The sequence below is a fragment of the Pseudophryne corroboree genome, chromosome 9, assembly GCF_028390025.1.
Source record: "Pseudophryne corroboree isolate aPseCor3 chromosome 9, aPseCor3.hap2, whole genome shotgun sequence".
Classification (NCBI taxonomy): Eukaryota; Metazoa; Chordata; class Amphibia; order Anura; family Myobatrachidae; genus Pseudophryne; species Pseudophryne corroboree.
Window position 1 is genome coordinate 208,279,904 of NC_086452.1, and position 12,256 is coordinate 208,292,159.

Sequence of the window (12,256 nt, forward strand, 5' to 3'; positions counted from 1 at the left end):
CTCAGCCTTGTCTTCCCAATACGAGCCAGTTTGAAATACTTATACCCCCCTCCAACAAGCAGCGTTTTGGCAAACATTGCAAATGCTATGGCAAGCGTTCCTAAATTCTATGTGCAGGTAAAGCTTTCCTCACTTACTGTACATATGTGCATATTTTACATTTGCTACCTACATCTCATCTTAAATCACACAGCACACCCAGCAGAAGATTATAAACTATATAGATGCATGTACATTTGAAAACCATTGATCATTTGCTCTATCAGCATTGCGTGCGACTGAATAAGACCCATAATGAGCTAAAGTCCTTAGGAGTTAATTTTCAATATTTCTAATTTGTGTCCTTGTGGAAAAAGTCACACTTGAAACCAAGGGGTGGGGAACCTTCGGCCCTCCAGCTGTTGTTGAACTACACATCCCAGCGTGCCCTGCAGCAGTTTTTGCATGGCTAAATAGCAAAACTGTAGCAAAGCGTGCTGGTACATGTAGTTCAACAACAGCTGGAGAGGGCCGAAGGTTCCCCATCCCTGCTTTTAATACTTTGACAGTTGTTAGAGCACCAGGGTGTTGGGGACAAATTTGCACCTGGACAAACCATGTTGCAACTGTGTAATAGTTTCACATATGTCTCCTCTGTGCTTGAGCACCTCATGTCGTGTGTCTCCTGTCTCTCGGTGTGCTCTATTTTGAAATTGTGGGTATAGAACAATTTGTTGATTATTGCATAATATAATTGTTTATAATTTCACATGATATTTATTAAGAAGGGTGTGATGCCCTTATATGATTTGTTGACCTCTCCGTTTATATGATGAAGTGAGGATGAGACTACATTTTACAGGAGCTATGTCATGATGTGAGGAGGAGAATGATGGTAAATTTCATGCAGAGGACTGGGTATTCCAGCAGCACAGAAACTGATGCAGGCTGCTTATTGGATCAAATGCAAGTCCATATGAAACTAGCAAGCATCTAACTTGTTATACACAGTCGAGTCACATTATTATGACCACCAGCTAATAGCAAGAGTAACTGCTTCAGAGCCCGATACATAGCAGGGTTCAATGTCATTTTAGACGCGTCTGGTAGCCCCCAGGTTCATTTTGACGGTGAGCTGGTCCACTGTAGCGTGTCGGTAGTCCCCCATGCACCTTCGATACCGGCGTTCACCTCTCACATCAATGGCATGTGGTGCTCCGCAGTTTCCACATCGGTCATTTGCAATGGTGCTATTTGTCCAGTCACAATACACGTTCAACACAGCAGCACGCAAACAGTTCACAAACTGCGCTGTTTCAGAAAGACTGACACCCTTGGCCGAAAGCCAATAATCATCCCATTTCTCTATCATCCATAAGGGATACTGGGAGACATTTAGTATGATAGTGTATAGATGGGGGATCAAAGGAGCCTGTGTACTTTAAATTCTTCAACAGGGTATGCTGGCTCCTCCCCTCTATGCCCTCCCCCACAGCCCAGTTTAGAAAAATGTGCCCTCAGGAGAGGATGCAGACTCTGGAGCTCCAGAAGATTTTTTTTCTTCAGTTTCTTTTAAACGTTTATTATTTTCAGGTAGGCTGTTGGGCAACAGCCTACCTGCACCGAGGAACGCTGTAGGGGTCCAACACCAGCCTCCTGGAGGTGCCGAGTCGGATCCCGCTGACAAGACAATGGTCCTGGTGGTCAGTGTTCCGCAGGCATTGCGCTCTCGTGCACACACTTGCAGCATGCCGCACAGAGCCTGAAGATCAGTGTGTGTTGCTGGGGGTCCTGCTATCAGGGTCCCCCCGGTTCTTGGCGCGGACGAGGGGTGATCCCATAGCCCATGCAGACTGGCAGCGGCAGTGTTATTAAGTGTTGGGAACTCTTTTTACACAGTATAGGGGACATTGCCAGTATAAATAAGCATGTAGCTCCAGCGCCATTACAGGTGCGGAGCTACCTCAGAGCGTAACCAGCGGCTTCCTGGGTGTCTGGGGGTGATGTACAGGAACCAGCTTGGCTGAGTTCTATTAAAACTATGATGGCTGACATGTCCAATGAGTTAACTACTGCTAGACAGGAAAGGCAGCAGTTACAACAGTCTATGGCTGCTCTGACTCAATATAGGACAGAGGGAAGACGTGTAACCCCTCTCACATCCATTACCCCAAAAATGGGGGTTACTTGATATCCTTTCGGAATCCGAGGAGGAGGTACCAGAAGTGGAAGAGGGGGAGGAGCTGGTATCTACTACTTGAGCTGCATGATTCCTCTTCAGCGCAGGGTGTAGAGTCACTTATCCTTGCTATAAGGGATGTTTTGCATATTCCTGGAAATGAAGCGGATGTACAGCAATCCTTTTTCTCTGCACAGAAAAAAATGCTGGTCACGTTTCCTGATTCAAAGGAACTGGATGATCTTTTCAGGGAGCCATGTGCTACTCCTGACAAGAAATTCCAAGTGCCAGAGAAATTGGTTGTCGCGTTTCCTTTTGCTCATGAGGGGCAGAAGAGCTGGGAGACTCCCCCTGCTGTAGATGCTTCAGTATCACGCCTGTGAAAAAAAGACAATGCTTCCTGTACTGGGGGCTACTGCATTCTAGGAACCTGCAGACAGAAAAATAGAAACTACTTTGAAATCTATTTACATTGCGGCTGGAGCCTCCCAAAGGCCTGTTATTGCAGGCTTTTGGGTGACTCATGCCATTCATATCTGGGCAGGTAACCTTCAGTAGGGCCTAAGTGGGGATAAGTACCTGGCTGAAATAGTAACGCTGATTCAGCATATTCATTAAACTGCCTGTTTCCTCTGTGAAACAATAAAGACATTGGCATTATAAATGCTTGTACTTCTACCATGGATGTTTCTGAACACAGGGTGTTGTGGCTATGTCAGTGTGTGCGGATGCAGAGTCAGAAAGGAGTGTGGAGACCTTACCCTTCACAGGAGATTGTCTGTTTGGAGGTGAGTTAGACACTTGGATTTCAAAGGCTACCGCTGGAAAATCCACGTACCTCCCGTCTGCAACGCCACTGGATATACGCTCTTACACGGGACCTTCACTGCAGTCCTTTCGGACTGCAAGGTTTAAGGAAAAAGCCAGAGGTGCCTCAAATGCGGCAAGAGGCTCCAGGGGTAAGTCACGTAAGCCTGCCACCACAGGATTTCAAGACCAGGGCGTCAGCTCTGTCTTCACAAAACCCTCAGCATGAAGGTGTCCCTCCGCCCCTGGGGGTTCTCAGGGTGGGAACTCATCTGAGATTCATCAGCCTCATTTGGAGAAGCTCCTGCCAAGATGCTTGGGTAAAAGACCTGATCTCCCAGGGCTACAAACTGGAGTTCGAAAGTTCTCCGCCTCACAGGTTTTTCAAATCTGGCTTGCCGGCTTCAGCGGACATGCGCCTTAGGCTACAGGAAGCCATTCAAAAGTTGGTTCTGACCCAAGTTATTGTTCCAGTGCCACTTCAACAACGGGGCGAGGGGTATTATTCCAGCTTTTTTGTGGAACCAAAACCGGACTGTTCAGTGAGGCCCATTTTGAACCTGAAATCGTTAAACCCATATCTGCGGGTTTTCCAGTTCAGACTTGAGTCTCTGAGGGCAGTGATCTCAGGTCTGGAGGAGGGGGAGTTCTTAGTTTCTCTGGACATAAAGGAAGCGTACCTCTATTTCTCTTACGTCCTAGAGGATGCTGGGGACTCCAAAAGGACCATGGGGTATAGACGGGATCCGCAGGAGCTTGGGCACACTGAAAAGACTTAAACTGGGTGTGAACTGGCTCCTCCCTCTATGCCCCTCCTCCAGACCTCAGTTAGACTTTGTGCCCAGGACTGACTGGACACTCACTAGGGGAGCTCTCCTGAGTTTCTCTGGAAAAGACTTTGTTAATATTTTCAGGGAGACCTGCTGGCTACAGGCTCCCTGCATCGTGGGACTGAGGGGAGAGAAGCAGGACCTACTTCTTAGTTTAAAGGCTCTGCTTCTCGGCTACTGGACACCATTAGCTCTAGAGGGTTCGATCACTTGGTGCGCCTAGCTGCTCGTTCCCGGAGCCACGCCGTCACCTCCCTCACAGAAGACAGAAGTCGGGTGAGTATGAGAAGACCAGAAGACTTCAGTAAAGGTACAGCGCAGTGGCAACGCTGCGCTCCATGCTCCCACACACATTTCCTCCAGCACTGACAGGGTGCAGGGCGCTGGGGGGGGGGGGGGGCAACGCCCTGGGCAGCATGTTACTGGGTATTCTGGGGCCGGCAGATGTTTGTTCGGTGCATCTGCACCGTTTTCGGGACCCCCGCCGGCATTTTCGTAAGTTTGAATTTGGCGGGCTGAAGCGCGCCGGGAGGGGGCGGAGCTTAGCCGCGCGGCTCACAGGCGCCATTTTCTCCGCATGTGCAGGCAGGAGACGCTGGTCCGGGACCTCCACGAGCTCCATCAGAGTAACGGGGAGCTTATCGGGAGGGGGGGGACACACAGTAGCTGGTGCATATTTGGTTAATTGGGCAGCGCTGGTACATATATTTTTTTTTGGTGGGATATATGGGCGCTGGGGTGTGAGCTGGCATACTCCCTCTGTGTTTCTCTGTCCGTGTTTCCTTGTGGACCTGTCCCCTACTGAGGCATTGTATGTGTGTGTCGGTGGGTCGATACTAGGTGTCGACATGTCTGAGGCTGAATGTTATTCACCGGAGGAGGTTTTCGGGGAGGCAGATGCGGGTATGGAGTTGGCTCTGTCGACGCAGCCGACACCTGACTTACTTGCACTGTTGAATACAATTAATTCTAATGTCACTTCTTTATCGAAGAGATTAGATAAATCTGAATCACAGACACAGGTGTGGAAAAAATCCATGGAGAATGCTTTATCACAGGTACAGACCCCGTCGGGGTCGATAGAGTCCGTTCACTCAAGTGGTAGATACGGATACCGACACGGATTCTGAATCCGATGTCGACTTCACTGAGGCTCCTTTACACCCTAGATTAGTTAAGAGTATTCAGTACATGATTGTGGCTATAAAAGATGTGTTACGCATTTCTGAGGAACCTGTAGTACAGGAAACAAGGATTTGCTTGTTTAAGGAGAAAAAACCTGAGGTACAGTTTCCCCCCTCTCATGAGATGAATGCTCTTTGTGAAAAGGCTTGGGAGTCGCCAGACAAGAGGTGGCAGATTCCCAAGAGGATTTACATGGCGTATCCTTTTCCATCAGTTGATAGGGGAAAATGGGAGGCATCTCCTAATGTTGATAAAGCTTTATCTCGTTTGTCTAAAAAGGTGGCGCTTCCGTCTCCTGACACGGCAGCTCTCAAGGATCCGGCGGATCGCAAGCTGGAGACGTCTCTAAAGTCCATTTTCGCTAATACGGGTGCATTGCTCAGACCTGCTGTGGCGTCGGTATGGGTGAGTAGTGCTATTGCTAAATGGGCTGAGAATTTAGCTTCTGATATGGATACCCTTGATAAAGATACTGTTCTTTTAACTCTTGGTTATATCAAGGACGCTGCAGATTACCTGAAGGATGCGGCAAGGGATGTTGGTTTCTTGGGATCAAGAGCCAATGCCATGTCGATTTCAGAAGTCGCCTGCGGTGTCAGGCGCCCAGGACCAGAAGTCCACCCCTGCCGCTACCAAGTCCACCACATGACGCTGGGGCTTCCCTGGGGGAGTCCGTCCCGGTGGGGGGCCGTCTGCAGTTCTTCAGTCGGGTCTGGGTCCAATCGGACTTGGATCCGTGGGTTCTAGAGATTGTATCTCAGGGCTACAGGCTGGAGTTTCAAGAGACTCCCCCTCACCGGTTTTTCATGTCGACCCTGCCAGTGTCTCTTCCCGACAGGGAGGTCGTGCTGGCAGCAATACAAAAGTTGTGTCTTCAGAGGGTCATTGTTCCCGTTCCCCCGTTTCAACGGGAGGAGGGGTTCTACTCGAGCCTCTTTGTGGTGCCGAAACCGGACGGTTCGGTCAGACCGATTCTGAACCTAAAATCCCTCAATCCATACTTGAAAGTTTTCAAGTTCAAGATGGAATCTCTTCGAGCGGTGATTGCCAGCCTAGATGGGGGGGGATTTTATGGCGTCAGTGGACATAAAGGATGCCTACTTACACGTCCCAATTTATCCTCCGCATCAGGCTTTCCTAAGGTTTGCGATACAGGATTCTCATTACCAATTTCAGACGTTGCCGTTTGGGCTTTCAACGGCCCCGAGGATTTTCACCAAGGTCATGGTGGAGATGATGGTTCTCCTTCGCAGGCAAGGGGTTACAATTATCCCGTACTTGGACGATCTCCTGATAAAAGCAAGGTCCAAGGAACGTTTGCTGAGGAGTGTGAGTTTGGTACTGTTGGTGCTCCGGCAGCACGGTTGGGTGCTGAATTTGCCGAAATCTCAGTTGATTCTGGCCACTCGGCTGTCGTTTCTGGGCATGATTCTGGACACGGAGTTACGAAGAGTATTTCTTCCAGAAGAAAAAGCTCTAGAACTGCAGTCAATGGTCAGGGAACTTCTGCGGCTGAAGTCTGTGTCCATCCATCAATGTACTCGGGTTCTGGGGAAAATGGTTGCGGCGTACGAAGCCATTCCGTTTGGCAGGTTTCATGCCCGGGTGTTTCAGTGGGATTTGCTGAGCAAATGGTCCGGGTCTCACCTGCACATGCACCGGAAGATAAGTCTATCTCCCAGAGCCAGAATTTCTCTCTTGTGGTGGATGCAAAGTTCTCACCTCCTGGAAGGTCGCCAGTTCGGTATCCTGGACTGGGGGCTTCTGACAACAGATGCAAGTCTCCGGGGCTGGGGCGCAGTCACCCAAGGAAGGAACTTCCAGGGGAAATGGTCGCTCCAGGAAGCTTCACTTCACATCAATGTTCTCGAGTTAAGGGCCATTTACAACGGCCTGCAACAAGCAAGAAGCCTTCTTCAGGGTCGACCTGTCCTGGTACAGTCAGACAACATCACAGCGGTAGCACATATAAACCGTCAAGGCGGAATAAGGAGCAAAGCGGCAATGGCGGAGGCCACAAGAATCCTTCGCTGGGCGGAACAACACGTGAGTGCTCTGTCAGCAGTCTTCCTACCGGGAGTGGACAACTGGGAAGCAGATTTCCTCAGCAGACACGATCTCCATCCGGGAGAGTGGGCTCTTCACCAAGAGGTATTTGGGGAATTCCGTTGATCAACATGATGGCGTCTCGTCTCAACAAGAAGCTTCCGAAGTATTGTTCCAGGTCCAGGGACCCCCAGGTAAGTGCAGTGGACGCCCTGGTGTCTCCGTGGGTGTTCAGGTCGGTGTATGTATTCCCTCCGCTTCCTCTCATTCCAAAGGTACTGGGGATCATTCGGCGAGCAAGGGTTCAGGCGATTCTCGTCGTTCCAGATTGGCCAAGAAGGGCCTGGTACCCGGATCTTCAGGAGTTACTGGTGGAAGATCCTTGGCCACTTCCTCTAAGAGAGGACCTGTTGTTGCAGGGTCCATGCGTGTTTCCAGACTTACCGCGGCTGCGTTTGACGGCATGGAAGTTGAGCGCCAGATCTTAGCTCGTAAGGGTATTCCTGGGGAAGTCATTCCCACTCTCATTAAGGCTAGGAAGGAGGTTACGGCGAAACATTATCACCGTATTTGGAGAAAGTATGTTTCCTGGTGTGAGACCAAAATGGCTCCTGTGGAAGAGTTTCACTTGGGTCGTTTTCTCCATTTTTTGCAGGCAGGTGTAGATGCGGGCCTAAAATTAGGCTCCATCAATGTACAGATCTCGGCTTTGTCTATTTTCTTTCAAAAGGAATTGGCTGTCCTCCCAGAGGTTCAGACTTTTGTGAAAGGAGTAATGCATATCAATCCTATGTTTGTGCCTCCTGTGGCTCCATGGGATCTTGACGTGGTCTTACAGTTTCTCATGTCTTCCTGGTTTGAGCCTTTGCGTAAGGTTGCGTTGAAGTTTCTCACTTGGAAGGTAGTCATGCTGTTGGCGCTGGCGTCTGCCAGGAGGGTATCAGAATTGGCAGCTTTATCTCATAAGAGCCCGTATTTGATTTTTCATTCTGATAGGGCAGAATTGCAGACTCGTCAACAGTTTTTGCCGAAGGTGGTGTCTTCGTTTCACATTAACCAACCTATTGTGGTGCCGGTGGCTACGGAGGCTGGGGCGGTTCCAAAGTCTCTGGATGTGGTGAGAGCTTTGAGGATCTACGTCACCAGAACGGCTGTTGCCAGGAAAACTGAGGCGCGGTTTGTCCTGTATGCTTCTAACAAGATTGGTCATCCTGCTTCAAAACAGACTATTGCACGCTGGATTTGTAGTACGATCCAGCAGGCTCATTCTTCGGCCGGGCTACCCGTGCCAAAGTCAGTAAAAGCTCATTCTACCAGGAAGGTGGGCTCGTCTTGGGCGGCTGCCCGAGGCGTATTGGCTTTACAGCTTTGCCGTGCAGCCACCTGGTCAGGGGCAAACACTTTTGCTAAGTTCTATAAGTTTGATACCCTGGCTGATGAGGACCTTACGTTTGCTCAGTCGGTGCTGCAAAGTCGTCCGCACTCTCCCGCCCGGTCTGGAGCTTTGGTATAGACCCCATGGTCCTTTTGGAGTCCCCAGCATCCTCTAGGACGTAAGAGAAAATAGGATTTTGGTACTTACCGATAAATCCTTTTCTCCTAGTCTGTAGAGGATGCTGGGCGCCCATCCCAGTGCGGACTGTTACTGGCAATGTTTTCGTGTTGGTTAACTTGGTTTGTACATGGGTAGTGTATTTCTGGTTTTCAGCTTGTTGCTGTTATTTCATACGGTTATCTGGTTTACTATTACTCCGGTAATACGGTATGTTTGTGGTGTGGCCTGGTATGTTTGTAGCCCTTAGTTTACACAAAAATCCTTTCCTCAAAATGTCCGTCTCTCCTGGGCACAATTCCTATAACGGAGGTTTGGAGGAGGGGCATAGAGGGAGGAGCCAGTTCACACCCAGTTTAAGTCTTTTCAGTGTGCCCAAGCTCCTGCGGATCCCGTCTATACCCCATGGTCCTTTTGGAGTACCCAGCATCCTCTACGGACTAGAAGAAAAGGATTTATCGGTAAGTACCAAAATCCTATTATTCCGATATGGCCGCCTCATCAAGCCTACCTCAAGTTTGCTCTGCTTGATGAACACTGCCAGTTCCAGGTGCTACCCTTCGGCCTATCCACGGCTCCAAGGGTCTTCACAAAAGTGATGGCAGAAATGATGTTCCAACTCAGGATTCAGGGCTGAAACATTGTCCCCTACCTGGACGATCTGTTGATAAAAGCGAGATCAAAGGAACAACTACTGGACAGCATCTGCCGCACGATATCCCTGTTGTCACGTCACGGTTGGATTCTAAACTCCCACCTCGAGCCGACCCAGCGTCTCCAGTTCCTCAGGATGATCTTTGACACTGTGGCTCAGAAGGTCTTCCTTCCTATGAACAAGGCAAGGACACTTCAGGAGTTAGTTTGAATCGTTCTGCAGCCAAACCAGGTCTCTGCCCGCCTGTTGGGAAAGATGGTGGTCTCAATTTGGCAGATTCCATGTGAGGACCTTCCAACTGGATCTCCTGAAGAAATGGTCGGGTTCGCATCTGCAGATGCACCGTGTCATACGTCTCTCACCGCAGGCCAAGATTTCTCTTCTGTGGTGGTTGCAACCCTCCAACCTCCTAAAGTGTCGGAGCTTCGGGATCCAGGATTGGATTCTCTTGACCATGGACGTGAACCTTCGAGGTTGGAGGTAGCTGTCACCCAAGGGGCACAGTTTCAGGACCAGTGGTCAAGCCACGAAGCCGTTCTTCCAATAAACATACTGGAACTCAGTGCGATATACAATGACCTGCTACAGGCGTCTCCTCTGCTTCAAGGTCAAGCCATTCAGGTTCAGTCGGAGATCGCCACGGCTGTGGTGTACGTAAATTGGCAGTGAGGGACATAAAGCAGGGCCTGCATGCGGGAGGTATCCAAGATACTCCTCTGGGTAGAAAAGAATGCAAGGGCAGTATCGGCCATATTCATTCATTCATTCATTCATTCATTCATTGACAACTGGGAGGCGGACTTCCTAAGTCGTCACGTGAGAATGTGGTTCTATGTGACTAACATCTACCGTCTCTTTTACCTGCTACTGCATTGGACTGGTTAACGAAACGGCTCCAGTGCCTGGAGGCGAGGTTATAGAGGAAGCGGTGCAATGCATCCTGGGAACAGTCAAAGCTTTAGCCTGTTGGTGCCTTGGATCAAGATCCAACTCTACACTCCAATGTATTCCCTGTGGAATCCAGTGTACTTTGCAGAAAGCGATTTAACCATGGTAAGTCTACCATAAATCTCCTTTTTGCAACTCTGGTAAATCGCCCTTTTTACCCATGACAGCAACGAATAATATGTGTGCAGACGGCCTATCGCACACCTTATACACCCGCCAAACCAGTGTACAACACGTGGCGTATTTCATGAGCTACGCGCTGCTGACGTCAAATGTAGGAGGTGGTCGTAATAATGTGACTCGACTGTAGTATGCTTTTCAGTATGATCAGTTAAATACTGTCACCAATTGCTTCATGTATTAAATTAGATATACTACAGTAATGCTGCTAAGGTACATACATTTTGATAGATATATTCCTCTTTTTAATTAGTCAAACTTTGTTATGTTAGGTGTTACACTTGATGAATAAAATGAACCTACCGGCTCCCTTTGGACCACTTACTGCCCAACCTCCCCTTGTGAGTATACTCTCTGCTGTGTACCATTCTGTGACTTAACGGAGACAATTTATCCTTTCTCATTTTAGGTACAGGTATAATGATCACCTGTTTTAGTAGTTTTAAGGCTATTTATGTACATATTGTAAACTGCACTGAGTTTTTATTTGCGGAAATGATCTTGATTGCCCATCTAGTTCATTCGTATGCATGCGTTCCTGTAAAAGTTCACATTAAAGCTGTCCTATTGAAAGTATCGATTTGAACCAACAAAATTGAGGTCTTTTGTAGGTAAGAAAATTTGTGTCGAGGTTCAAACACCACTGGATCCTCCAGTGATCTGGCAGAACCATCCTGGATTAGATTCCTGATGCAATCTGTTTTGCTGTTCTCTCTGCTCTTCCACAAATTTTCAGGTTGTGGGCAAAGGCAACCCATCCGTCCACGTAATTTGCTGAATCCACAGCGACTGGCTCTGTTTTCCCTATAGTTAGAGCCATATCAGAGAAATCCTCACTTGTCATTTCCCGTTTGTTTTTATCTTGGGGAGGGTCTGACTCCCAAGAGGAAGGCAAGGAGGAATTCTACTTTGTTGAGGTCAATTGATCTCAAATCCATCCAGTGAAATGAACCTTACATTAAGTGTTTTTTTGAACTCGGAAGTTTGGATTCCCCCAAATAGTTTTGATGGCAGCTTTCTAAAACATTGGAGTTAATGCTGTTCTCTTCTCATCACAGACATCCGAATGAAGCGAATAGATACTTTACAGATTCATTTGGACTTCCAGCTAGGATTTTTGTTCCTTCGTTTTCCTCTTATTACCCGCAATCTGTGGAAGATCAAGAGGAAAACAGTAGAAGTCATAGCACTGTTTCTAATTTTGGTCACGCTGGCCATGGCTTTCAGCGATTTGGCTCAGCAGCCTTGGACTTCGCCATCTTGATCATATCTGGTCTGGTGCATCAGGGACTGGTTTTGTCTCTGAATACTTTTTGAAGCTAGACAACAAAAATATGAATTTACTATGTTATGAACTGAAATGATTTAATCCTGATTGGGCTGCCATGCCACATGTTTTCTGCAGAAAGGGTTAGGCAGCTGTCCTACTCTCCATTACTATAACGAATCAGGTGTCTGAATTTAGGAGCTGATGCATAGTTGCATTAGTACTGCGCATGCATCCAAGCTGAGTATACACAACCATGAGCAACTGCTGTTTCTAAATGAATTCCTTAATAGGTAGTTTGTTTCTAATGCCCTTGTGGTTTCAATATCTCAACTGTTTCAAAGGAAACTTCACTGTGTGATAGTGAAAGTTAAGCACTGTTGACATTTGTTGGTTACTGTTGAGTTTCTATGTATTAATGATGTAAATTTAACATTTTTGTAAGTTTTTACACTGAAAAAGGTCAAGATTTTTCCTACTCTTGTAATATCTTATTATCTAGCATCCGTAAGGGATATTGGAGAATCTAGTACGATGGGGTATAGATGGGGTCTAAAGGAGCCAGTGCTCTTTAAATTTCTTCAACTGGGTGTGCTGGCTCCTCCCCTCTGTGCCCCCTCCCACAGGC

At 48.1% G+C, this 12,256-nt stretch overlaps 1 protein-coding gene across 2 annotated transcripts in view; it reads left to right on the forward strand.

Annotated features, from left to right (window-relative positions):
* RNPC3 (RNA binding region (RNP1, RRM) containing 3) overlaps window positions 1–12,256 on the forward strand; it is a 127,135-nt gene that overhangs the window by 49,192 nt on the left and 65,687 nt on the right. For both annotated transcript variants that reach the window (XM_063940099.1, XM_063940100.1), the window contains exons 5-6: window positions 6–117; window positions 10,634–10,702. In XM_063940099.1, the coding sequence (XP_063796169.1) occupies window positions 6–117; window positions 10,634–10,702 (181 nt within the window). The remainder of the gene's footprint in view (window positions 1–5; window positions 118–10,633; window positions 10,703–12,256) is intronic.